This window comes from Pseudoliparis swirei, chromosome 14 (genome assembly GCF_029220125.1).
Source record: "Pseudoliparis swirei isolate HS2019 ecotype Mariana Trench chromosome 14, NWPU_hadal_v1, whole genome shotgun sequence".
Classification (NCBI taxonomy): domain Eukaryota; kingdom Metazoa; phylum Chordata; class Actinopteri; order Perciformes; family Liparidae; genus Pseudoliparis; species Pseudoliparis swirei.
In genome coordinates, this window is record NC_079401.1 from 2,199,076 (window position 1) to 2,226,891 (window position 27,816).

General features: G+C 50.5%; 1 protein-coding gene across 7 annotated transcripts in view; it reads right to left on the reverse strand.

Annotated features, from left to right (window-relative positions):
* The window catches only part of LOC130204222 (nck-associated protein 5-like), a 99,819-nt gene that overhangs the window by 34,266 nt on the left and 37,737 nt on the right, over positions 1 to 27,816 (reverse strand). For 3 of the 7 annotated variants that reach the window (XM_056430768.1, XM_056430772.1, XM_056430774.1), the window contains exons 4-5: positions 13,098 to 13,161; positions 6,635 to 6,768 (exon numbers count right to left, since the gene is read on the reverse strand). In XM_056430768.1, coding sequence (XP_056286743.1) covers positions 6,635 to 6,768; positions 13,098 to 13,161 — 198 coding nt within the window. Of the gene's footprint in view, positions 1 to 481; positions 671 to 6,634; positions 6,769 to 13,097; positions 13,162 to 14,512; positions 15,090 to 22,925; positions 23,123 to 27,816 lie in introns of those variants that run through there. The other 4 variants (XM_056430773.1, XM_056430770.1, XM_056430769.1 and 1 more) reach the window with 3 other exon arrangements.

Here is a 27,816-nt window from a genome sequence, read left to right on the forward strand (position 1 = left end):
AGCAGGTCAGGAAACAAAATTAGGGGTCCAATCAATTCCCCCTGAGGCCGGGCCATCTTCAGAACAACCTCTTCGCCTCGCGTACACACACACACACACACACACACACACACACACACACACACACACACACACAGCGTTGAGGTGAACAGATCATCAGAACACACAGAGACAATTAGAGGTGAAACGCTGTGCGTCGTCTGGTTTGACAGAACGTGACACATTACAAGCTCTTCTTCTCCTTCTTCTCCCTTTCTTTTTCTTCCTTCTTCTTCTCCCTCTTTCTTCTTCCTCCTCCTCTTTATTTTTCTTCCTTCTTCTTCTTCAGTCACAATGACGCAGAGACTTCAAGCGAAGCAGCGTTTCGTCCAGAGCTGTTTCCATTCCCGACGTGTTCTCTCAAAGGAAAAAATTATCAAAGGACTCCAAACATCCCTCAAGAGACTCGACAATCGTGGCCGGAAAGAAGAATGAAACGTACCCCATCTGGAGCGTCGCTCCATTTCTTGCACGACCGTTTCTCTGTAGAAAAGCCAGCAACACGTGGCTGAGCTCCGTGCGAGCGCCCGGCGCTCTCACGCCGCCGCAGCGTGACCCGGACGCGATCGGTGAGAAGTAGGTCTGTGGGCTGAAATCGGCCGAGCGGTCATCGTCTACTCCGTCACACGCTCAGCCTCACGGCGAGCCTCCTGTCCTCGCGTTCTGCTCGCCGCGTCATTACCCCCCACGGGATCTGTCGGGCAGCGGCTTCCCCGCGCCTCCCACCTTAAGCCCTCTCCAGAAAGGAGGAGGCCACCCCCCCCCCCACACGCCGGTCGTCTCGGATCAGGGACGGACTTGCAGGGATAAAGTACGACTAAGGACAGGGATCCCCCTGTTTGGTCAGCCGGTGTGTGTGTGTGTGTGTGTGGTTTTTCACTGGTGAGGCTTTGGCTTCGCTAAAAAGAAAAAAAAGAAAACAGAAGAAGGGCAAACCCCGGAGGCTGCGTGCCAGGACGTCTCAGATTCACGGCTCGCCGCCCGATAACACATTTGGTTTTCTTTGCGATGGTCGCTTGTTTCTTTTTCCTTTCATGTGAACAAGTGAGAAACTCCAACGGCTCTCACACGCTCACTCCATCGGCTCAGGTCGGCCCAGACCGTCTAATCACATTGGACCAGTGAACAATTGGAAAATCTTGAAGCTGCTGACATGACAGGGAGAACAATCACTTGGTTGTGCGGCCGGATCGGGGTCGATCGGGGTCGATCGGGGTCGATCGAGGTCGATCGAGGTCGATCGGGGTCGCAATCGCCTGATCCCACCTACCAAACTGTCCGTCTTGGAACAAGAATATCCATTCTTCATCTTCCTCTCAGACTCCTTTTCATCAAATGAACGATTGCCCAGCTTAACCAGCGCTAAGCCACTCTCATCCTCTTAGAGCGCTTTTTGCAGAACACATGCGGAGGAGACCCTTTTCTTTTCGTAGACGTGACCCGAATGAAGAGAGAGAGAGAGAACTGAAAGAGAGACTTTTGGTGAAGGAGGGGTTGGTCCAATTTACGGCCTCGAGGACAGGTCAGAGCTGTAAAAGTTGTGCACGTCAGTCGTGCACGTTACAGCGGGGTAGCATTACAAAGGTTTTGGCCCTCGTGACCGCTGCCTCCCGTCCGCGACCTTTAACCTCATCAATAAGACACACATGCCACGGAAAGAGAGATCAAGAGGCAAAAGCATTTAGTATTCCCTTAAAGTCATATATTTCCCATTTAACATCTCAAGGCTGTGCCAACATGTACAATTAAAGGATTTACTGACCTCCATCCTATATACTTAGTTTCTAATTGAAAATAATCATAAAAATGTCTCCATTAATGTCCTAAAATGTGGCGAATCGTGAATTAACAGAGACATATGGAGGGCAGCAGATCGAGGTTCTCCCTCCATCCCTCCCTCCAGCGGTCCCGCGGCATTTGGAAGAATTTAGCGGATCTTCACGACGGCCGGCCCACATGTCCACCGCTGGCCAGAGGAAGCAGCCGCGGTCCTCCAGAGCCTCGCGGCTCGTCCCCTCCATGGGTTTGCGGGCATGTGCGTCCCACATGTGAGGTCAGAGACGGAGGAGGACATGGCGGCGAGAGCCCTCAGTCCATTACGGATGCCAGGCGCCGGGTAGAAGGAGCGGGGGCGGATGATGCGTATAAAACCTGACGTCCACTTCTACGTCCGGTTTTCACGAAGTATTATAATCTTTTAAGTTCTTTTAAAGAAATCGCAGAGGCAGGTGGGCGAGCTGACCCTTTAAAAAAAGGTTTTGGAGACTCATTTGTTGCTCATACGATGCACATGCATAGACTTCATCCAACACATTGAGCATTATAGCAGCCGCTGTGCGTATGACACCCAGAGCAAACTCCCAAATCTATATTGCAACCACGAGGCCAGAGCGGCTCGAGGCGACACTCCAGAGAGAGAGAGTATCATGGTGCGGTGGCGGATGCCCTACTTCCACAAGAGCTCTTTCAGCTCGCCCGGGAACATCATAACCGGCATAATACGAGGCAGAAGTTTAGCCGAGTGGAGTACGTGTCTGACATAGTTACAGGCAAGTAATGGGTCGACCTTTAACCCCCCAAAACCCCAGTGTGGTGCTTAGCAAAGCAGCAGACTTTGGGTACGAAGCTCTCTAGTGGGCTGGTAATTTAGTGCGAGCGATAGAGCGGAACAACCCAAATTAAAGTTCAATCGGACGTAATTCCCTGCTCACATTTGGAATTTAAAGAGAGGGGCTGGAATGGACCAATAAATCCTTTAAATATGGAGGTGCTCCCCAAAATAATCCAGACACCTATTATCTATTTAACAGGCCTGGTCCCCGTTGGGCCGCAGTAAGGAAGTAACTTCAAAAGGCTGACCCCCCCAATCCTCCTCCATCCTGTTAATGACCCCAGATGTGTCGTCCTGAACAGGGGCTGGATAGGGTGTGTGTGTGTGTGTGTGGGGGGGGAATTAAAACCCTGGGTCCAGGCGTGGCTGAGACGTTGAGATGATTAGAAGAGAGTTCATTGATCTGCAAACGCAGTGCAATCACTCTCTGAGCATATTTGCCGGTCCAGCTGTGCAGACCAGAGTAGTGCGGCGGTAATGAGAGTAGCACATGAATGCATCACACACACACACACACACACACACACACACACACACACACACACATAGTTCTGAAACTTTACTCTGCGGACCAGTGGGGGGATCTCAACCTGAGCGTGACTGTCCAAACATCGAGTACAGAGTTTGAAAAGCGCTGCAACTCATGCCTGTTTACATCACACACACACACACACACACACACACACACACACACACACACACACATGTTTTCACATACTGAGTAATGTGCAGAAAGAATACGCTGCAGATCCATAAATCTGCAGGCACCAGTCACCGCCTGCTGTTGTCGTGACTTCAGGACCCCCGGTGATTCAGAGTCAAGTGGACCGGCCCGGTTTTGTCCGGGCGACAATGACTGTGATCCGAAGTCGAGAGGAATTGGTTTTCTGAACGGTCTTAACGTGGTTTACCTCACGGAGAACAACCGCGACATAGAAAACAAAGACGCGGCGGTATCGAACCTGCGCCGCCGTGTCTGGTGTGTGAACAGCGGCCAACAAAAGGCCTCTCTCTTCCCCAGAAGGGTCTAATCTCCTCAGCAGAGCGACGGCAGCAAAGTCTCCAAGAGGATCAGGAGCGCAGCTCAACACGGAAACATTTCTCGCTGTTTCTGCTAATTACCTGAAAACCGCCTTCCTCATCTTCAGGCCCCTCAGGACCCCCAATGGCCCCCAAGTCTGCTCGCCGGTCATCCCGTCCAAAGGGGGGGGGGCGAGCCTCCTCGCTGGATAGAGCTCCAAAATGCAGCCGACGGACTAAACTTCTACTCGCGTCTCATTTTCTGCGCTCGTCTGTTGAGCGACAAGACGACAGAATTGTCCGGGCGCGCCCCCCTCCCTCCTTTCCACCCCCCCCTCATATTCTCTTCACCTCCTCTCCTGGCTCCTTAATGTCTTGCCCATGTGGAGGAGTGGGACGTCCAGGGTGGGCTGGAGTCTCCCACTAATCCGTTGGGAGTTTAATGACGGCAGACCGGGCGAGTGGTGGTGAAGCCCTGGGGGGAAAAGGGTGGGGGGGGGGGGTTGACCCAAGTCAGGAAGGGCCGGGCATGTGACCCACACCATGGAGCCCAACTGGTTGGGGGCAGGGCGTGTGCAGAGAAGCATGTGTGTGCACACCTCGGCGGCCGGTCACTGGAGGAATGCGGCCGTGAAAAACAAATTGAGCTCCCGAGCGGATGAGAGGGAAAAAGAAAAGCCAGTTGTTCCAGTTTTGCAGATCCGTGCCTTAGATTTTAAAACAAGTGTGAGTGTTACAGGGACGTAGGGACACACACACACACACACACACACAGGCCGTAAGAAGCTGAGAGTCCCCGGAGGTCGTCTGGCTGCTGGAGCGCCCGTCTGATCTTTTCCTTTTTTTGTGTGTGCGTGTTTTGATAAATCCGTTTAACGCGCTCATTTGCATAATGTCTGATATCTTTGACGCGGCTCTCATCGTTCAAATTGCTTCGCCATCCCCGTCGTTCGAAAAGCACCTCGATTAATTAACAATACGCAGATCGATTGTTGCCCGAGGTCAAACGCATGGCAGTCCATTTAAAAGATTGGACGCCCACTCGCCGTGATTTGCGGGCCTTAATCTCAAAAGACACTTTGATTAACTGAGGTTGCTATTCCCCTAATGAGCAACAAACACAAGCGTGAGCGTGTGCGTTTGTGTGTGTGTGTGTGTGTGTGTGGATGTATAACCATAAGCCAATAACTGGAAACAAGTAAGCAAAGTGGGGCAAAGGTTCACGGGAAGACGAGTTATCTTCCTTTCTTTTCTGGCTTGTAAGTCTCTAATTAAAGTGACCTCACTGATGTCCCATCTGCTGCCACGGCAACGAGCCGCCGGTTATTGGCTGGCGCCTGTTAATCCACTGCACTGCCAGGTACGCGTCAACACACACACACACACACACACACACTTGCTCGGTACACTCGGTCGTTGGCATGCAGACGAGCACTCGGCAACGCTTAAACAAAAGATTAAGACGCGGAGACTGAAATCCTGTTAGCGTGTGTTTGGCAGATATCTGAGTGACTCGAGGAAGCAGCTGAACTATATGTACGATGTATTTACCTCCAAGTCGTGACACACCTGCAACTTGAAACCCGCGAACCGTAATTTGTTTCGACCTCTACCGACGGATGAACTGGATGAAACGCCCTTGAAGAAAAGAAGCTGCAGTGGAAGGACCCTGAACGACGTCAACTTTAAAAGGCTGTGGGGGAAAAATAAGCGAAACATCAGAGGCAGACGGAATATTTAAGACCGTCTGATAGATCTTTAGCACGACTCTTCAGTGTTTGATTCCCCCCCCCCCGGCGGGGGACTCGGCACCGGGACCATTAAAATGTACGACGGGATTTTCCTCCCCCAACTTAATGAGAAGATAAGCAGTTAATGTGAAATCCTCAAGTAAAGCACCGAATGCCTATCGCCTAATTAAGGCATCGACTCGGCCCCCGGCTCCCGATTGGCCCGGCCCGCTCCGTCAGGCCTCGGCGGCGGCGAGATGGAGGTGGCGGCTCGCGCATTAGAGGTTACCGAAGTTACGACGGGGAGCGCTTCACGCTTTGGGAGTTGCATCAAGCCGTCGAAGGTGAAGGGACTTCAGAGGAATATCAGCGAGGCACTCGCTCAAAGAAATGAGGACAGAAGGGAAAGAAGGCCGTATGGATTCAGAGGGCGGGGACGCTAAGTGGTGATTGCAGGAAATTGCTGCCAAAAAGTCAAAGACTTTTTTTTTTAAAGGCTTGTGCATGTTTAGTCACACGGTCACAGATGAGGGAGTCTGCTACCAAGGTGTCAGGTTCCTGCTCGGCTCCTGCAGGGCTCCTCTATGGCTCCTGTAGAGCTCATGTAGGGCTCCTGCAGGGCTCCTGTAGAGCTCATGTAGGGCTCCTATAGAGCTCCTGTAGGGCTCCTGCAGGGCTCCTCTATGGCTCCTGTAGGGCTCCTGCAGGGCTCCTGCAGGGCTCCTGCAGGGCTCCTGTAGAGCTCCTGTAGGGCTCCTGCAGGGCTCCTATAGAGCTCCTGTAGAGCTCCTGCAGGGCTCCTGTAGAGCTCATGTTGGGCCCCTGTAGGACTCCTGCAGGGCACATGTAGAGCTCATGTTGGGCTCCTGTAGAGCTCATGTAGGGCTCCTAGAGAGCTCCTGTAGGGATCCTGCAGGGCTCCTCTATGGCTCCTGTAGGGCTCCTGCAGGGCTCCTGTAGGACTCCTGCAGAGCTCATGTAGGGCTCCTGCAGGGCTCCTGTAGGGCTCCTGTAGGGCTCCTGCAGGGCTCCTGCAGGGCTCCTGTAGAGCTCCTGCAGGGCTCCTGTAGAGCTCATGTTGGGCTCCTGTAGGACTCCTGCAGGGCTCCTGTAGGACTCCTGTAGGGCACATGTAGAGCTCATGTTGTGCTCCTGTAGGACTCCTGCAGGGCTCCTGTAGGACTCCTGTAGGGCACATGTAGAGCTCATGTAGGGCTCCTGCAGGCTCTCCTACCTGGAGAACTGCTGCTGCAGTGAAACCATCTGCGCTCGGCCCAGGTCCGACTCCTCCGTCACTTCCCGGAGACGCTTCTCGCTCTCCAGTCGCAGCCGTCGCTCTTCCTCTAGCTCGTGGATCAGCTTTTCTCGCTGTGGACACAAAAAAAGAAAAAATAATTAGAATAAAGAAGGGAGAAGCGAGAATGAGGAGGAGGAAGAGGAGAAGAAGGAGGAGGAGGAAGAGGAGGAGGGCGAAGAAGGAGGAGAAGGAGAAGAAGAAGGAAGAAGAAGGAGAATGAGGTAGAAGGAGAAGAAGAAGGAGGACAAGAAGGTAGTTTGTTGTTACTCTGAAACGCTTCATGAACTTCCCTTTCCTCTGTTGCCGAGACAGAAAGTTCACACTGAATGTCAGACGCCATCAGCTTCACTCTCTCCACATTAACCGTTATGGCTCTTACATAACTAGTGATAACTAGTAAGTGCGGTGGCGTTAACCCCGTGGTCCTCAGGAGGAACTCACAAAGACTCCACAGACCACCGGAGACCAAAAGCTCTTTTTAATTGGATGCTTCTCCGTCCTCCCAGAGAGAGAAACATCATCGCCTCAAAACCAAAACTTCAAAGACTCTGTCGGGGGGGAAATTCGCCATTGGGAGGTTTTTTTCAGGGTGACATAATTGCGTAGGGGTTTATCGCCATGCAACTGGTGCCATTTGTTTTGGGCTGAAGGCTTCCAGTCATGAACCATCCGAATATCATCTGAAAGTACAGGATTGTAAAATAACTGAGGTGAAAGTATATTTATATATATTTTTTTGAGGTTGTTGCAAATCCGGAGGTGCAATTACTGCTGAATGAGAGATTTGGACTAACACAGCGGACATCTTTCATTACGCTGTCATTCTGCGGCTGCAGAGCGGATTATCCCGTCAGAGATTATATATATTTATCTGACTTGAAAGGTGAGCTCAGAAAGTGTCGGAGTTAAAAGCTTTTTTTCCCCCCAGCTGTGTCATGATTCAGTGAGAGGCTACAGAGAGAGTGAAGAACAGCATTCTGGGGACATCTAGTGGCGGGAAAGGGGATGCCATCCTCATGCATGTGACACGATTTAAAGCGACACGAGCCAATTAAATCTGAAAAAGAAAAAATACCCCCAAAAACAACTGGAAAGTCTGTAAATCGCAGAAACATTTCAGACAATGTTTTGTGGCCAGACTATCATATTTCATCCAGATAAATCGCACCCTGGCATGAATTCTGTCACAACAGCAGATTGTAACTGGGGTGAATCGGCCCGGCAGAGAGAATATTAAACCCAAGTCCCAATAAAACCAGTTCAAGTCCTCACTGGGGCCGTAAATCCAGGAGCCACTATGCGGACGCAGCGGGGAGGCGCTCCCTGTCAGGAGTAATGGCCGCTGTAAATCCAGACGCACAGAGGCATAAAGCCAAGAGCCCGGCCGATACATCTGCACCAAAAACAACCTCTTTTCTAGCTCTTCTTCACCTTCTCTTTATGGAAAAAATGTGCCATGTTTATCCCCACGCCATAAGGGGATTATGTTTGTTTTTTATGGTGATAAACGTGCATTTAACCTCCAGCACCCGGCAGCTGGTTTCCCTCTGAAGGCAAATACGTCATAGTCCAGTATTGTGTAGTCCGGGTCCTTGTTCAGGTCTCGCTAACAAAGCACCGACCACGATGCCAACAAGACAGGATTTATGGCCCGAAATCCCTCTTTTGCTGTTGTTCAATATAGAATCTCAGCAATTTTAACAAGGCCATTAAATCAAGCGTTACCGTATATTTACGTGGCCAGGAAAAAAAAACAGAGCGATACATTACGATTCTACCCAGTTAAAATGTTTAATGTCTCCACCGACTTCACAGCCTTTTTCTTCCTGGAGAACATGCTAATTGAAAGAATTTATCTATATTCATATTTATTCTCTTGGGCAACACGCCTTGATCGACGCCCCTGGAAAGAGATGTCCGAAGTGGAGACTTTGTGTGAGGATGTTTGCTTTTAGTCAGAGTCAGAGACATAATCCTCTCATCCTGCACCGCCCTGTTTCTCCTGCGGAGGGCCCCGTTTCACCGGACTACAACTGGCAGCTGCAGACTGTAACCAACAATGCAATGGTTAGGGAGGGGGGGAATACAAAAGCAATATCAAATGGAATAGACCAAGTAATCTATAAAAAATATCCAGGGTGGGATTTTCTACCACTCCACAGAGTCACATATCTGAAATAAACCCCCAGATTGGGATTTTTGGGATTATTTTTGACCTCTGTCACATTTAAGGCTCCTTTAACTTCCTGGTTTGATGACTATAAATGACTTCAGAGAGATTGAATGGACGATTGATGTCACTGTATTGAAATAAAAGAGTTGCGTCGTCATTTAGACTACACGTCCTCCCTCCTTCTTCTATATGTCTGCAATTGTATTAGTCGCAGAATGAACCTGGCCTGTGTAATTGGACAACATTACATGGTAATGGTATTCATCCGAGCTGAATTACGAGAACACTGGAACCCCCCCGACGCCCTCCGAGATCCACAGAGGCCTCTAAATTAATTAGAAGCCTCCTCTCCTCCCGTAAGAGAGGAGCTGCAGCTCTCGGGTTAAGTGCATGAGTACAGTGAGCGTGGCCATCGCCGGGCTGTCCGTTGTCCATCTGCAACTGTACATTGTAGGGGGGGGGGGCTCAATAATCTCTTCATTACACAGGGACCCCCCCCCCCCCCCCCCCGCTGCTGTCGGAGCTATTTGCCTAATCAAAGGGCCGGGAGCGGATCTCTGGCTCGCTGCTAAAGCAAACATCAGGGGCACAATGCAGGTTCTTCACTCACAAATAAACCATGCCACTCGGCTGTTTGTGTTTGCATGTGTGTGTGTGTTTCAAATGAAAGTGTGACATGGGGTTTGGGCCGCGTGGCACACATTTGCGATGTCAGATCCGCAGCGATGAGATATTAAAAAAGGGCCTTCAGCCGGACGTGTTGTGTTCCGAGGTGACCGCACGCCGGTTTACTCAGCAGCTGTCTGCGTCCCCCGGGGCGCCATCAATTCAATTATCACGGAGGGCCACGACGTTAGAGTGAACCTCTTCTCTCGGAGACGGCCGCGGGCACTATAGCAAATAAAAACACACACCCAGGGAATATGCAAAATCATACAGAGAGGCTCATTTATCATTGCCAAGGAACCCCCCCCCCACCCCCCCTCCACCCCGACCCACTCAGTCACACGCTGGGGAGAGAGTGGGCGAGAAGGGACGGTGTGGAGATGCGATTCGGGCCTGGCTGTCAGCGCTCGTCAGCCGGTGAAGGGGGGGGGGGGGAGGACCCCATCTCGGCCGTCGCCACTGCCCACGACTGATAAGGCCAATCTGTGGAGGCAGCACCTGAGTCCCCGGACCCCCACGCTGTCACACACCCTCCAAACAGCTGTCAGAAACACTCCACGACGGTCCCCGGGCTACGCCGGCCCTCCAGGAGGACCCCGAGTCCTTAAGAGCTGGGTGGGGGGGGGGGGACCCCTGGAAACCTTTTCTTTATCTGCTGGACGCACACAACAAAAGGTCCTCGAGGTGGTTCAAACACTCATAAATCAACGTCAAACCAACCAGGATATGGTCCAATTACCACAAACTAATTAAAGCATGGCGATGCCATAAGTGATGGACTCTCACCGAGCCGTTGTCTTCCACCAGCGATCCCGACCGGGTCCTGAGGACTCGGAGCGGTGGTAATTACCGACTCGAGTACATTTTCCATGATGAATTTTTGCAAACTGCAGCACATAAAGCAATCTGCATAGAGCCGATAGCCATCTCGGCCCCGGGGCCCTCTTGAAGCACGCCGTGCCACCCGCCGCCACTTTAAAACTCACAAAAGCGGCAGCTCCGTATCTTAACCCTTCTGTTGCCTTCGGGTCATTTTGACCCGATTCAATGTTTCACCCTCCTGTCGCCTTCGGGTCAATTTGACCCGATTCAATGTTTAACTCTCCTGTTACCTTTATATTTACTGACATATTTTACCCTTGAGGTCAATATGACCCCAGCTATTAAAATCTCCAGAAAATTATTAGAATTAATATTGTTTTACAAGTTTAAGTGTGAGGCACTTTATGTTTGTTTGTTGACTCCCGAAAGAACACCGACATTAAACATTGAATCGGGTCAAATTGACCCGAAGGCGACAAGAGGATTAAATATTGAATCGGGTCAAAATGACCCGAAGGCAACACAAGGGTTAATCTTTTGCTTCTGCAATGAAACTCTGATTTTTTTTTAAATAAGCGAGTTCGAAAAACGTGTTTCCCTCCGCCGCCGCCACCTCGCTCGGCCGTGTGGGAACCCCTGTGAGGGGATCCGCTGCGGGCGCGAGACTCGTATCTGTTTAGGCTCAGATTTCAGACGCCGTCCGCTCAAAAAACCTCAGAAGAAAAATAAAGCCTCTCGGAGCGAGATTCTCCCGTTGTTTAGACAGCGGTCTTTAAATGCACAGCTCAGTCACGAGCCTGCAAGTGCACTTCTGTCCCCCCCTCCCCTCCGACAGGAAACCCGGCATCCTGCTCTCTGACGGACTTGGACCGCACTTCAGAGTGGGCATCAAACGGGGCCCGGCCCCGGACCGCGCCTCACGGCGGCGGTGAGGTCGTGAATGAGAGGTTTTCACTCGGCGCACACAGGGCAGGCCTGTTGGAAAGAGAAACCCCCCCCCCCCCCGACCTCCATCACACACCTCGCTGTTTGTCTTGAGCAGCGAGTCAGAGTCCTCGCCTGAAGCTCAAGAACCAACCCGGCGGTCTGAGAGCGTATCGCTCCCAACTAATAACACACTGCGCCGTGGGCGGCCATGTTGCGGCGGCCATGTTGGCGGCCATGTTGGCGGTGAAATCCTGAAGCTACTCGACTGGAGAGCCATTAATGCCGTTCCCTTTACCTCTGATGGCGCGACACAGAAGACACTAATGGATGTCCAGGGCGGGGAACAGAGGCTGTTACAGATACAGAGGACGGGGGGTAGAGCCACTTCACAGGTCTGTGGATGTTTTTTAACCCGCCGCTCTCTGGGCTCGCCCCCTTGGCAGGCGAGGATGGGGGTTGGGGAAGCGAGTGGGCATAGAAGTTGGGCGTCGGGGGGGGAGGGGGGTCTGCTAATGATCACTTCCCACTGCACACCGCCAGCACTTTACCATTATCTCCATCCAGCAGCAGTCTCTCTTTCTCTCTCTCTTTCCCTTTCTGTAAGGGAGCCGCGCAGGAGCGTCGAAGCCTCCCAGGAATGCCAGAGAGAGAGAGAGAGAGAGAGAGAGAGAGAGAGAGAGTGCAAAAGGGACTCCGACGGGGATGATCCCAATTTCAAATGGAGCTTAGTGATATCCCCCTCCTCCCTTTCTCTCCTCCCCCCATCTCATCCTCCTCCTGTCTGGCACAGATAACTCATCCCTTCCTCTCTCTCTCTCTCTCTCTCTCTCGACACACACACACCCCTCTAAAGTAATAATTAGCATGTCAGCCGCTGCTCGGCGTGGAGGATGATATAGTTGTGTGGACACAAACGGTATGATGTGCTGTGCTACCAGAGAGAAGAGCTGAAGGTGAAGAGAGGTTAAAAGATGTTTCGGGGGGGGGCCTTGTGGTCTATCTTTTTCTAACTGATCAGTTTAGTCCCACAATGCATCACACTGGATCCAGCTCCCACGGTGACGTGCACACATTCCATTCGTCTCCGATGTGGAAATCGATACCGCACCTTCCCGTTCCACACACACATACATTACAGTGGTGACAGGATTGGAGGAGTCACAGAAAGGTCAGGGAGGAGGCGAGCGGGGGGGGAGGAGGGCCGCCACTTGACTCCTTTCCCCTTGAGTTAGTCTGTTGCGCTCCATGTTTTACGTTTATGAAACGTACATTTTTATACACGTCGGCGCGGTCGATTTCGCTTCTCGAGGAATCTAGAGCCCCGGAGCGAACTCGAGCATCCGACCCTGTGATCTGACCTCCTGACCGCAGAGAGGCAAGGAGAGAAAACAAGCGCTCCTTCTTCGGGCGGGGGGGAACAATAGAGAATCACAGAGCAGCGAGTGAGAGCCTCGCAGCGCATCTCGGCCCTCGTGTGCTGCTGCTGCTTTAGGCCGGCTGCCACGAGAGAGCCAGAGCGTCACGGGGGAGCAACAGCTGGGCCCGCGGCGCCGCAATCAGCTGAGCGCCGTCATGTGGTCCGACCTCTGACCCCCACACTGTACAGCATGCACACAAAGACGGATCGAGATACACACCCATGTACACGCACGTCTCCGCCTCCTGAATTCTTTCCCTTGCTTACACAAAGAAGTGAAAGCCCGGTATAAAGTAACACAACCTGACCATGCACCGGAGACCCAGTGTGCGTGTGCGTGCGTGCGTGTGTGTGTGCGTGTGTGTTTGCGTGTGTGTGTGTGTGTGCGTGTGTACCATTGTTCCTTCGCTCTTGCTCCGTGCGACTTCTCTCTGAAGGCGAGCCACGGCCAGCTTTTCCCTAAAGGAGAAGAAAGAAAGAACAAGAGTGAGTCAACAGGGTGCATTGTGGGTAACACAGCAGGTGACTGACAGCACTTTTTACATTTCACTTGTATTTTTTTCCCCTTTCTGTTCCCAAAGTCGAGGGGAAAAAGATTCATTGTGTCTATCTTCTGCTGAACAGGAGGATCCTCACAAGGCTGCTAGAAAAATCAGCACACACACACACACACACAGGAGACGGGGTCGTCCGATCACCACGCAAAACAGAGCGCTTGCAGAGTTCTGTCCGGACGAAAATAGCTCAGAGGAAACAAAAAAAACAGTGCATCCTCGAGCCAGACCTCACACACACACACACACACACACACCCAGGCCAAACAAAGAAATTGACTGTGCACGTCCAATCCGTTTCCCACGTGAGGCACTCCAGATTTTAATGGGATAAATCTTGGCACACCAGCGAGGATCACAGCGAGCCGGTTCCTTCTGAGGTCTCACAACCGAAAACACGAGTGAGACGCAGCTCCAGGACAAGGCGCTCAGACACCAGGCCGCTTGTGTGTCTCAACGCACAACAGATGCGCTGCCGAGCAACATGTGCTGCGGTCTTTACAACCGGAATTACTGCTAATGTCAGATTCTGCATCAGTATTCACAGAGATGTGAATGTTTACCCCGCTCTAAATGTCAACCCCAGGTGGCACGCGTTGCCCGCCAGTTATGCCCCTCGCATGGATTGCGTAATGTGTGCCGATTACGCTGAGGAATGCATTCATTAGCCTATATATATATATATATATACACATGTAATATATATATATATATATCTATAAATATATATATATATGTGTATATATATATACATATAAATATATATATTTATATATATACACATATATACATATAAATATATATATAAATATATATATGTACATATAAATATATATATACATATAAATATATATATATATAAATATTACATATAAATATATATATATTAAGATGAGACGAGACGCACCTCGTTGGCCCTGAAGAGGTTGAGGACAAACATAAATGCACAAATCTACCAAGCGAATCAAAGCGTGTACAAATGATGAAACATAAGCTCTGGAATACAGTCTCGACCTCTACGGTGTTGAAGAGGAAAACTAGTATTGATTCAGACTCTCAAGAACCCATCAGTCTCAAAGCCGCCTAATAAGGGGCCAGGGGACCTCATACGAGGAGTGTGTGCAGCAGCCTGCCACGAGTAATCACAGTCACCTGCACATTTCTCACATTTCTTCAGTGGCGCAGACTCCCAAAGCCCCCTGAAATAACTCACGCCCACCAGCTCGACAAGACGTCGTTGTTTCTGAGCGGCTTACCTGTCTCAGAAACCAAACAGGTGATTAGGAGGCAGCTGGGGAGGTCTGGCTGACGTCTGGACTGAAGGGATCGCACTGAAGCCGGAGCCCGGCACGCCGGCTGGGAAACAACCGGTGTGGTGGTGACAAATCCGGGAGGAAGTCAAGCAAGGCTGCGAGGCAAGGGGTGTGTGTTGTGTGTGTGTGTTCATGTGTGTGTGTGTGAGTCTTCAAATTTGGGCTCATGTGTAGTTTGTGTGTTTGTGCATTCATAAATGTGGGCGTGGGAACATGCATTCATTAAAGTCAAGGTGTTGTTCTTACGTGTGTGTGTGTGATAACTGGCATGAATGTCAGTGTGTGTGTGTGTATGTGTGTGTGTGTGTGACGGCATGCTCCACACCTGAGTGACTAATACGCTCATGTTCCAGTTTCACAATGCGTCTCTACTCATTACGACACGCTGCATGTTTTAAAGTATTACACTACCTGGAGGAGAGAAGGATGGGGGGGTTGTGTGTGTGTGTGTATGTGTGTGTGTGTGTGACGGTATGCTCCACACCTGAGTGACTAATACGCTCATGTTCCAGTTTCACAATGCGTCTCTACTCATTACGACACGCTGCATGTTTTAAAGTATTACACTACCTGGAGGAGAGAAGGATGGGGGGGTTGTGTGTGTGTGTGTGTGGGGGGGGGGGGGGGTTCTCTGGATCGTCTCACTGCAGATATTGTTTTGCTTAACAGGACCGGCCTGGCATTCCTCCAGTCTGTGTTATGGCTGAGCGTCAGCCCTGCGAGGGGTTAAGTTTCAGGCCACTTATGCACAGGCATGTTCCAGGAGCAGCGGAGCGTGAGCCAACGGAGCCGGGGGGAGAGAGAGAGAGAGAGAGAGAGGGAGGGAGAGAAAAAATCATCGCCAAATATAGAGCAATTTGACAAATATAATTATAGTAACTGGCACAAGCGGGAGTCAAAACAGTCTTCTGGTGCGAGGTGCGAGGCGGAGACGGTCGCGTCCAGTTGGCAGCGGCGTGCAATAACGACGTGACGTTTGATCGAGTGCAGATAAAAGTCATCCGTGTTCTCTTCTAGATGTCGGGAGAGATATATGACGCTATATGAGTTATTCATTTGCATGGAGACGTCCAATGAAAAGACAGGATAGTCCACCTTCAGTCGACTTACATTATTGATGTCTAGATGTGTGATTTTCTTTTTCCCCAACACAAACATTCCCTCCGTCTCTCCGCTTCTCTCGACCGGCTGCCAGACGCATTTCAACCAGAGTAATTATCTCCGTTTCTAATGGCAAAGTAATAAGTGAGATCTGGCAACGTGGCGTCGCTCTCCGGGGCGAGAGACACGAGCCATTAATGTCGCGGTAATAATCACGTGTTGCTAAGGAGAACCAGAAGCTCCAGCTGAGTGTGTGTGAGTGTGTGTGCGTGTGTGTGTGTGTGTGTGTGCTCTATATGTGCTGAATGCACACTTGAATGTGACTCAAAGGGAATTATTTCAGGCCACATGCTGTATATCCGTTCATATGATGAAAGCTCAAGCTGACAGTTTGACTGGATACATTCCTCCTCCTCTTCCTCCTCCTCCTCTTCAGTGGAGCAAACCAAGCCAGCTGACAGGCCCCGCCCCCTTTCTGTTCCACACGCACGTTCTCTGGAGTAACTGTTTCTATAAAGTAAAAGAGCGTGAGATGACACCTGGAAGGTGCAGGTTCTGCACGTGTTCAGGTCACACACAAACACGCGGCGCACAAACACAAGTTTCCTTCTCGTTTTAGTTGACGCCATCTGCTGTCCACCCACACACACCTTTCAAAAAATCTTTTCAAATGCAAATCCGACCGCATGAACAGCTCCACGTCCCGTCCTCTGAAAGCCAGACAGACAGCGCGGCGCGCCGCCGGCGTACTAACCCGGCTCGCGCTCCTTCTCTCCGCCGGTTTGCTCCGGAGCGTCGCGGCGGCGTGCGAAGACACGACCCGTCGGGGAGGATCAATCGCGGAGGGAGCGTTCGCCGAACCTGAGCCGACACGTCGGACCCGCGCGCTTTGAACTGCATTGTGGGAGCCAGACGCCGAGCCGTGTTTTCATCGCTGTTATCGCGGCTCGCGCATACAGGCGCTTTAATCCATCGTATATTGTTTTGCCATTAAGCACATAATGAAAGAGAGGGTTCTTATTTCGCTCCCAGGGCTGCACAGCGTCTTATTATCAGGCGCGGTTAATCTCTGTGTGCGTCAGATGAAACATCGCCCTGCGGCGGTCGCCCGTAAACACGCATCGGGATGTATAAAAGATGCAAACCCGTCTTTCCAGTTTTGTCATCGAGGCTCACGGCGAGCTAAACATCTCAGATCGCTCCGAACCGCAGATGTACACAGAGCGGTGTAAATGTTTGGATGGGAGTGCAGCGGCCATGCATTTATGTATTAGTGTGTGCACTCCTGCCGGGTTAAGAGCCCAGACACGCACGCCATCCCCGCCTCACACGCACGCCATCCCCGCCTCACACGCATGCCATCCCCGCCTCACACGCACGCCATCCCCGTCCGACACGCACGCCATCCCCGTCCGACACGCACGCCATCCCCGTGGCCCACATAGGGCATCATGTTCAAGAGGGACTCATTTTTTGGCACCGACTCAGGACTGGTCATTCCCGTCCTTAATCCCTCGTTATGTAACCTTCTGCACCCGTCCAATATGTGAGTGTGGGACAATGAGCTCAGCGAAGTTAAAGCATCCAGCCTGAAGGATGAGAGATGGATTTCTCCACTTGAGGCTCTAAAAATGTTAAGATTTTTCGAGAAAAAAAAACTTGTTTTGGTGCCACATTCATTCTTTTTCAGGTCAAACCTCATCAAAGTGTTGTTTCTTTAACACTCTAACGATCCTCTCTGGGGTCAAAACCCCCCCAAACACACAGAGACGGCGTCAGAAACACGGCTTCAGGCGACCGAGGGGGCGGAGCTCGCGACATCTGCGATCGTTCAGTCGGTCCTGACGCATTAGGAGGGTCCAATCAATCACCGGCGAGATGCCGGACGGCGGCCTGACCCACAGCTGGCTGCTGACCTCCCGCCTCCCGCCACGGACCCCCGTCTTCAACCGGAGGGCGGCAGAAGAAACAGGAGCCACATGTCGGCGCCCCGCGCGCCCTCCACCCGCCCAGCCAGGCACAATGAGCCGCGGCAGACCATCAATTATTGACGGGGTGAAATGTGAGTGGAGAAACAAAGAGCGCTTCACTCGCTCCACGTGGCCTCGAGATGTCTTCACTCCGCCGAAAGGGGACTTTTTCCGGATCGCAATGAAACAGTGAAATACGCAAGAATGTTGATGACAAATATAGTCCGACGACACACGAGAGTTGTTCGGGAAAGGGCGGTCATGTGACCGCGCGGGTTCTCTAAGCACCGCCTGCCTCTGTCATGTATGGAGCCGTGTTTCGGGCCTTTGTTTGGACAAGTGTGAGTAATGCAGGCAAACGAGTTGAGATGATTGCGATTAGCAGGATTTATCCAAAGTCAACAGCACGTCGATCGCTCCGGGTTGTTTATCCGTTCCCTCCGTGATAACATCAGCGCTCTGGGAGAATCTTAATTACAGCGCTGTGCACCAATACTGTATTTATTCTGACGGGAGGGACTTGAATGATCTCACACGATTGATGGGTGCAATCACACACCGTGGGGGGGTTATCTGCAACATCAGAGTGAGGGCAATGGTTTAAGTGCGTTGTTTTGTCGGCCGAGAGCAGATCAAAGGCGTGCACTGGATCTGAGAACTTCTGAAGCAGCGAGAAATCAGACATGAGGAATCCTCCGAGGCTCCCGCCGAGCGCCGGGGAATGTGGATCACATCCCGGCGCTGACTGTCTGTCTCCCGAAACGTTTTCCTCGCGACCTGGTCTCAATTGTTTTTCAAAAGCCACAGACAATGGGCATTCCCCCTCGTCCAGACCGAGAGGAAACACGGCGTAAGAGCAGATGTGCTTTTTTTTAAAAGGCCGCTTTCTGCCCGCCTGCCGGGAGGGTTCAGTCACCGGCGCCGCTCGCGAAGACCGAGGACGGAGCTGGACGGCGAACGCCGACGCGTGAGAACCTTGTTTTGAAATCCAGCTCTTCAAAAGAACCCGCTCGGATTCCTCGGCGCTCGTTCAAGTCGTTTCCAGAGATGCTCGTCTCGATTGAAACACACACTCCGACGTATAATTGAGTTTAAGTAAAGCTCCCTTTAAACCCGGTAGCTGCAATTACCTCACGATTTAGGAGTTAACCCGATTGTTGTGAGGCGCACTCAGACACGGAGGCTGGGGTTCTTTTTCAGAAAAATCAGGAATTCTGCCAATATCCATTTAAAAAGGTCTCGGGAGAGGGGGGGGGGGGGCGATAACGACGAGGTGCGGGGAATGAAGTAGACGTAAACGGTCTGACACGGCATCTACGCCGTCGGGTCAGGTGTTGGCGGAGGGCGTCTGACAAGCCAAAGAGGCGTCTGCGGCCCGCAAAAAGGTCGTCGGAGACGGTGACGCACACGCACACCAAACCTCAAACGAGCGCCAAACAAGCCCATTGGTGTCTTTAACCGAAGGCTGAAGACTGGAACTCCACAATGTGCCCATAGAGGTGCTTTATTAATACACTAAAATGCTAATCCGGGCACCTTGACATGCTCAATGGTAGAAACGTTTCCAGAGTTACACGTTTCCTCCATTGTTGTGGGTTTCACGCCCTGTCTGGCCTGGTTGGCAGTTATTATTGAACAGGGACTCATATTTACTATTGTACCACGACGCTGGAAGGTTCCGCTGACTCGCGGGGGCCGTGCAAAAGGCTCGGGGGTGTTTTACACCGGCTGTCAACACATCGTTTTTAGAGAGGCGGGCAAACAGTAGCCCTTTACAGGAGGCAGACAAATGGCCGCTTCACACACAATAGAAACAAAAGGTACAGTAAACAGGAGCACTCGAACCCCCTACGGGTCGGCCGCAACACCGAGTGCAAGTTGCTGGGCAGCTGCTGCAGAAGTCATGCACTTATTTTGGAGCTGCAGACATAAGTCAGGGGTTCAATTTAATGTGTTGCATCCCTTTTTTTTAATCCCCTGACATCTCAAGTTCCTGAAGGGTGCAGATTGAGAGATGTATTCCCCTCTGTGCACTTTCAGTTACAGGAATATTGCAGCAGCATTCCCCTCCCGGCGCTCTGGCATGCCAGCAATAAAGTAATTGAAAGCTACCGCCCTCATTGTTATTCGCGAGGAGTTAACGAGAAGAAGAGAGTCGTTGCTGCAGGTGAGCCTCTGGGTGAGCTCCTGCATATTCATCCCCAATGTCGTCCGTTGATTTACAGGCGAGATAGTGCGGAGCTGAAGCTTGTTGACGTTCCCCCCCCCCCCCCAAAACCTCAAATACGACGCTGCCCCCCCCCCCTGGCATCGCCGTGACGAGAGCAGAAATATAAAACAGGAGGCAGTGCTCTAAAAAAGTAGTTTTGACTGCTTTTGATCTCTTAAAACTTGCGAGTTGCATGCGCCTGGGAAAGTGTGTCAGCGGGAGGGCCGTGTAACAAACAAGGACAACGCCGTATTATCGTGTAAACTGTTGGCAGGCGGCGCCGTGACCTAGAAAAACAAATCAGATTTCTTCTTTTTTTCCCCAAAAAACTGAAACTGAATACGAGAGATAGGAACAAAAGGGGGGAAACTAAAGTTAGCGTCTGCTGCCAGACAAAGAGAAGTGCTCTTTTAATTCAGTTCGGACTGTTTAAAAGAAAAACACAAGTGCAGAATCAGCCACTTCACACCTTGCTGGGCTCACATGGAGCGAGTTCATCCATTTAGAAACCACAAAACTGCTCCGACTCTAATGACATCACTTAACAGGCAGCGAGGGTGTCTGGACGAAGATCTGTCTCCAGGCAAAACAGTCAGTGCGCGGACATAAAAGCCCTTTATTGGTCATAAATTGTGTCGCGCCATTAAACTTAATGTTTTTTTTGCTGAGTGACATAACTCCCAAGTTCACGGAGCGAAGACGTCTGACAGTTCACATCCGGTGACAGAGGCAGAGCAGCGAGCGCGACGCGTTCAGGCTCTTTGAATCGCAAAAAAGTGCAACTGGGGATAAAAATGTCAGAATCCTATATTTGTTTTGCTTGCTGCATTTGCAGAAAAAACAAAAAAATAAAACAGGTTCGAACTAGCCTCGCGGAGCGGAGCTGGACTCTTTTTTTAGAGTTCCCACGTGGAAGATAAATGTAGAGCAGGCTGAGGGCAGGAATGCATTCAGAGAACCCTTAATTGAGCTGCACGGCCTGCAGTCAGAGATCCCGAGATGCGACTCACACGTACACATCATTAAACCGGCTGCTTTGGCCCGGCGGCTCCGCGCTACCAGCAAACTCTGCAGAGACAGTGGGAATTACATGGGAGAGTTGTCTGGAAGGAGGCCCCCCCTTCTTGAAAATGAAAGTCCCCTGGCTGTCAATGAAGGGGAAGTGCTCCCATGCTGAGGGCCCACTGGGCCGGCTATTGAACGGGGGGAACATTCCTCAGTAATTCGGTTTGACCTAGACCCAATACGCTAGCTGAGGGGTCACCGAATACAGAGCGCCACATACGGGGAGGAGGCGCAAGGGGAGGAGTGAATCGGATGTAGAGGAGTGAGAGGCAGAGTGACGGACAAGAGTTTTAAGGGGATGGACGGGAACACAAAAGCACTGTTAAGTTAATTAAGACGACTGGGCTGGAGTTTAGGGTAATGATCGGCACTTCAGTCATGCGTCCAAAACATCCCAGTGCACCCCCCCTGGTGGAAATAGATGGTAACACAGCTTCCGTGAACAGGGGGTGGTGGGAGAGAACAATAACGTTGAGAAATGGTCGGGATGAAGAGAATTACAGTTTTTAATTCCATAAAATCAAATCCCTGCGCTTGGTAATCCGCTCACGCAGTAATCCCCAGGTAGGTTTCAGGCCGCAGTGACACATCCGCCCTGGTGGTGGAGGAGGGTATCAGCTCCCGACGGAGGCGCTAAATCATGGACGCCGTCCAAATAGCAACAGTAATGATGAGATAGATCACACTTCTCATACGCTTGAATTCAAGTCTTGCACGATGGGCTGCGTTGCCCCCCCCCCCCCATGTCAGAGGTCTCCCAGGGCCAAAACACGTCATAAGGGCTTCATGAGTTACATGCTTGTTGTGAATGATACTCGGTGTGTAACGTCATTACTTGGGGAACTTCCAATGGAAATATTGTGAGTTTGACTTCCAGTTTCCCACAATAAATCATTTGTGTAAAAAGGTCAGTCTAATAATAACTTAAGGGGGACGTGCCCTTTAGAAGTAGTGCAATGGGATGTTATGGGACTGTGATTAATGCAAATAGACAATAGGCGAGCTGCTTCTTTTTTTAACTCTTGATGTGTGCCAATCCTCGGCCCGACTCATCGGCGTCTCGCATTATAGAACCGCCGTATGGAAGATGCTATTTTTGGCTCTGGTGTTGGGAAGCACCAGAGTTGGCCTTTCTGTCTGGCACGTTGAGAGCGATGATGCCTCCCATGCTCTCGTTTTCATGTTCCCTTGGAGTTCTGTTTTTAGAGATAACAAACTCCCGCTAAAAATATCCAACCCGGTGTCCTTGCATGCTACATCTGGCTTCCTTGCTCCGCCAGCATCCTACAGCCTCTTTCCTTGTCCCGTAAATATGGCTGACTGGCGGAGGAAAGACCCCCCCCCCGACCCGCCGTGACTTTGACATATGGACTCTCGTACTGCAGCACTTCACGCCACATTAATAAGGAGCTGCAGAGAAGCTGATCATAACAGTCTCCCCGTAATCCATATCCCCCGCCACTTAGCTGTATCCACACCGGTTCAACACCAGTCATTCTGGTGTGGGATTAGTGGGCCGGGTGGAAAATCTTAATCTGCCTGAGAGGGAGTGTGAGGAAAAGAAAAGGAGCAGAAACATGCATTCCTGCACATCCCCACGATGCTTGACTGTTTCACCTCCTAAACGACGGGTTTCCGTTTCCTTCCGTTATCAATCAGAATCAAAGAGCCCCATCCATACTGTTGCCACTAGCAACAGGACACGCAACCCCCCCCCCCGCGCGCGCGCGACTGGCTAATCGTGCTCAGTGCAAATCAGAGATATACCCCTGCACATGTAGCCGTATGAAATAATATATCCTCTGGGGGATTATTAAGAAAATTGCTGCTCGGGACAAAAGTAGAAGACAGAAGAAAAATGTCTCAAAAGGTGCTAGCAAAAAAAAAAAAAGCTGAGTGTGCATTTATTCTCCCGACAAAAAGGCAAAAGTACGGCACGCGTGAAAGGACAGCCGGGACGTCCCCGGACGAGGACGGTGCCGGTCCGTCCCGTCATAGTGAAGCTTCTTACCCGGCTGGAGCTGCAGCATCGTGGTGCATTCAGGGGACACGCATGGTAATCCACCGGCACGCTCTCCTCTCCAGCTGCTCCCCTCCGATGAGAAAGTTTACGTCCACAATGCAGCAGCGCCTGCCTCCACTTGACTGAAACTGCCTCTCCTCTGCTCCCCTTCTCTCTCTCTCCTCGTTCCTACGTTCCCTCAAGCCTCTCGAAAGCCTCGCCTCCCTCTCCTCCTCCTAGTCCTCGCCGCGTCTGTCCTCCACCCTCCCTGTCTCTCTCAATCTGGCAACATGCATTGACTCTCCTCTCTGCTTCCTTCTCGCTGCACACACACTCTCCCTCTGCGCTATGCTTTCTCTCTCTCTCTCACACACACACAGAGCTGTGTGCCTCCCCCCCACCCTGCCTCTGGCTTTATCTCGGTTCAGAATATCTCTCTCTCTCTCTCTCTGCGTCCCTCCTCCTCGGGCTTGCAGGACGTTTAACATGTGTTCGGGGAGACGGCTGCTCCGCTGCCTCTCTGAAGGTGGCTCTTTCCTCAGGGGAGGAGAAGCGAGGTTGGGGTGGGGGTTTGTACGGGGGGGGGGGTTAACTCCAACAAGGGGACGTGAAGAGGCAAGAGGCAGCCGGCTTGTGTTGTTGTACTAACGGGGCTCTTCTAGAACAGAGGCAGAGGAGGTGACACAAAGGACAGAAGGAGGACATCAGAGGTCTTCCTCCATGTGTACGATGTGTCGCCCAGCAGGAGGGCAGCAAGGGGCAGCGTGTGTGAGGTGTGACCGCCCGGACAATGCATGCACAAAGTGAATTACAGAAGAGCGTATTGGAAAGGGTTGATGTCAGAACGTGACATGCGGTGTTTGAGATGACAAAAACAGATCCGTGTGGCTCGGTTTTGGCGCCTTCATTCTTACAAAGCCAACACTTTCCTCCAGTGGATAGACGTGAAAACACTGGCTGAATATAGACGAGAAAGAAAGAAAGAGTGACAAAGGACGAGGAAGAGATCAAGATCAAGGGAGAGAAGGACAAGAATATGAAAGCCAGAGAGAGAGAGAGAAAGAAAAAAAAGGAAACAGAATTAAAAGCGGAGGCAGAAGTGCTGAGGTCTGGACCGGGTGACGGAGCCCATCTGCCGCCATCACAATCAGTCTCAGCTGAATGGCTGGAAGCCTCAACCAGGCAGGACGCCCGCGAGGGAGATGAGAAGGGGAGGGGGGGGGACTCTCTATTGTCTGCTTCCCAATAGGACCAGTGCGAGAGGGGGCGGGCACCGGAGGGGTGACGGGGGGGGGGGGGGATTAGAAAGGGTCCCGGTGACAGCAGCGCTCAGTTCAAGAGGGGAAAGAAAGGCCGGTGCTGACTTAGAGCCGCCACTTCGCCCCAACTCACTGTCACGAGGGCCGAGACGAACAATGACACCAACCATGTGAGGAAATTAGTTCTTCCTGGAGAACGGAGGAGATGGAGGGGGGTCGGGGGGGTGGAGGGGGGTTCAAGTTGAGAGGAAGGTGGAGCGTGAACATGGTAGATTATTCCCCCGACGGGAGATCATACAAATATTTTTTTTGAAATGACACGTCCCGTCAAGTTTCTCGCCATGTTTCCCCGCGCGTCATCGTAAAAAAACCTCCTGATTCATGGAAGCCGTGAGCGAAAAATAATAACGTCACGCAGCGGCGTAATTGTGTTTATCATAAGCGCAGCTGTCTCGCGGGGAAATCTGAATACGGGGCGGCGGGTGATTTGATTCTGAGAGCAGGTGGTCACCAATTAGACACTATTGTGCACGCCGGGTAAAAAAAAAAAGGGCAAATGGACGCCCGAGTCAGCGTTTATGTTCCCGACGTAATCAAGAAATATTGAAGGCCGCTTTCCATTCTGATTTGATCATTTTGAACGATGGCAGTTTCTTGTGTTCTTTAACTTCGTAATGAGAGTCGACAGCGCGTGTGTGTGTGTGTTTTTACAAGCATGGCTTTGTGCATGCATCATCAATAACTGTGTGTGCGTATAGCTTCTCTCAACCATAATTATGTCCATTTAAAACAGTCTGTATTTGTAATATTCACGCGCCAGTGGGCGTGTGTGTCGTTGTGTGTGTGTGTGTGTGTGTGTCGGACCCACGTGCTGAGTGATCTGCTGAGCTCATTAGGTTGCTGCTTATTGCTCTGCCAGGGGTGTCAGTGACAGATTCCACTGTTTGGAAACACTCGGCCGCCCACACAGCCAGTCCGGCTCCACCACTGTCACACACACACACACACACACACACGTGCACACACAAACACACTCAGGCTAGGTTAGCATTCCTCGGGCAGGACGGTGCTGGGACAGTGGCTGGAGGGACGGCGGGTCGATGTGGATTGGTAGCGGGGTGCAGGGAGGTCTGAGGGAAAGGGATGCTCGTGGTTATGGGAGTGTGTGTGTGTGTGTGTGTGTGTGTGTGCGGCGGTGGAAGAAGTATTTACATCCTTTACTGAAGTGAACGTAGCAATTCAAAAACGCGAAATTACAACAACATGGATCCAGTTACTTATTGTATTTGAGAAGGAGATTATTGCACATTCGTGTATATGATTATTTTTCAAGGAAAAATTCAAAGACCTGGAAAACCTTCCACAACCGGAGGGAGAAAATGACGGGAGAAAATCTTTTCATTTTGATGTATTATTCAAGCCGGACTTCATGGTCCATATTTCATCAGTGTGATATGTTCGGGGTAAAAACCACTTATTCTGGCCCCTTTCAGAGCGTTAAATTATTGATACGCCCACAGAGTTGATGGTGTAGCTGCTAAAGCCAATCGCTTTAAGCTGCCGGCTAGTTTAACCTTATGCAATTAGTCATATATTTACGATCTTATTAAAGGTTACATGTCAGAGAAATGTAGTGGGGCGGGAAAAAAAAGAGTATTTCAAACTTTCCCCTCAAAAACGTAAACAAGAAGGAGCACTGTATTACTGTGTATACGAACGCACTAACATCCTGTCCGGGGGCCACGGATCCCCTGCAGCTTGATCTCAGATGGGTCGACCAGGAGTGACCGGAGGGAGGGGGGGGGGGTTGTCTAGGTGTGGGTTCCTAGACAGATTAGCTTGCACGCTGTGTTTAAACTCAGATGTGCTTCTAAGTGTGTGATGCGGCCGAGGCAAAGTGCGGGGTGCAGCATCATCTGGAAGCACATCAGAGGTGCTGCGGGTGGGTGCCACCCATCCAGGAGACAGTTAGCTGTCAACATGGCTAGACTCTTTTTGGGAAGAGAGGGTGGGAGTGAAGGGGGGGGGCGATGCACATCACATGACGGGGTCAGGGCGTGTCATTTAACTTCCGTGCTGCAGCATGAAGAGTGTAAAGCGATGAATGCGATAATGCACCTCCGCCATGTTTCATTAAGCAAGGGTGGGGCGGTGGGGGTGGGGGGTCCAGGGAGGGTCATCATCGAGCGGGATTACCGCTCCCTGGACTTTAATCTGTCATTAATCTTTTTTGTAAATGTGGAGAAAAGTACTTTCCTAGCATTCCTTGTGTGATTACACGGAAAACAAACGGAGCGATTACGGCGTGACTAACGTCAGCCGTATCCGCTCCATCACACTGGGGCTACTGTTGTGAGCTCCAGTCAAATTAACACCACCTTTTTACAGACACAGGAGCCTGTTGTTTCCCCGTCACATGGAGGTCCTCGCTTTATGGAGGTCTTTTTCCATTCACGTTTATGCACCGTTTAGCGTCATAAAGCAGAGTTGTTGTTTTTTAATGATATTTGTTTATCGAGACTCAACGTGGAAGAAGTTTACAGAATACTTTTATCAAGACAGTCATGTATTATCGATGCCGTGATGTGGACTATATTAACAGTGTTCTCAAAATGGATTAAATGTCTTTTTTTTGTGTCGCAATAAATACAATATACACACATATATATATATATATATATACACACATATTAAAATCAATCCGACCTGAACAATGTTTTTCTGGAGCAATATATATATATATATATAAAATATAGATATAAAATATATCACTATTTTATATGTATATTTTATATTCATATATATATATTTATATGTATTTATATGTATATATATATAATATATACATATAAATATTATACATATAAATATTATACATATACATATATATATAATATATATATATGTATATTTATATATATATATATATATATATATATATTGCTCCAGTAGAACATTCTTCAGGTCGGATAGATTTCAATCGTCAATGGTTGTTGTTTAACAATGAAGACGACCACTCAGCCAATGAGTGACAGCCACAAGTCCATCTGTGTCTCTGTTTTTACTGAGAGACCCCACAGCGGTAGAGATGCACCATCAGATTTCATAAAGCATCACTCGTTGGCCTCTTGTGACTGAAATGTTATGAATTTCACACATTCGCAGCTCTTCCTGTTTCCCAAAGAGCTGGAGGTAGCCGGCGTGGATGCATCCACTGTGACTTCCAGCAGCCAAAACCAGGCGGCGTCCATCAACACATCCACACCGCTTCTTATCTTCACGTGAGGATGTTATCCAAAACTCTCAGTCAAAATAACTTCACGCCTCCAGGAGCACAAAAGCAGCCGGAGCCCATTCCCCAAACAAATCTGTTCACCGCACAAAGCGGAGAGGAACCCGGAGGTTAATAGACCCGACGAAGATAAAAAACAATGGAATATTCTCAAACAATAGATAATAAAACCGCTTTTTCCGACTGCACGAGGCATTCAAATTAGTTCCTGAGAACTCACTTAGCGCAATTAGCTATTACGCGACACTAAACAAAGCTAATTGCCTCTAGGAATGCAGATAATACCCCATTCAATCCAAACGCCAAGAAAACGTGTCCCGAGTGCTATAAAACAGCGCGTGTGCATGTT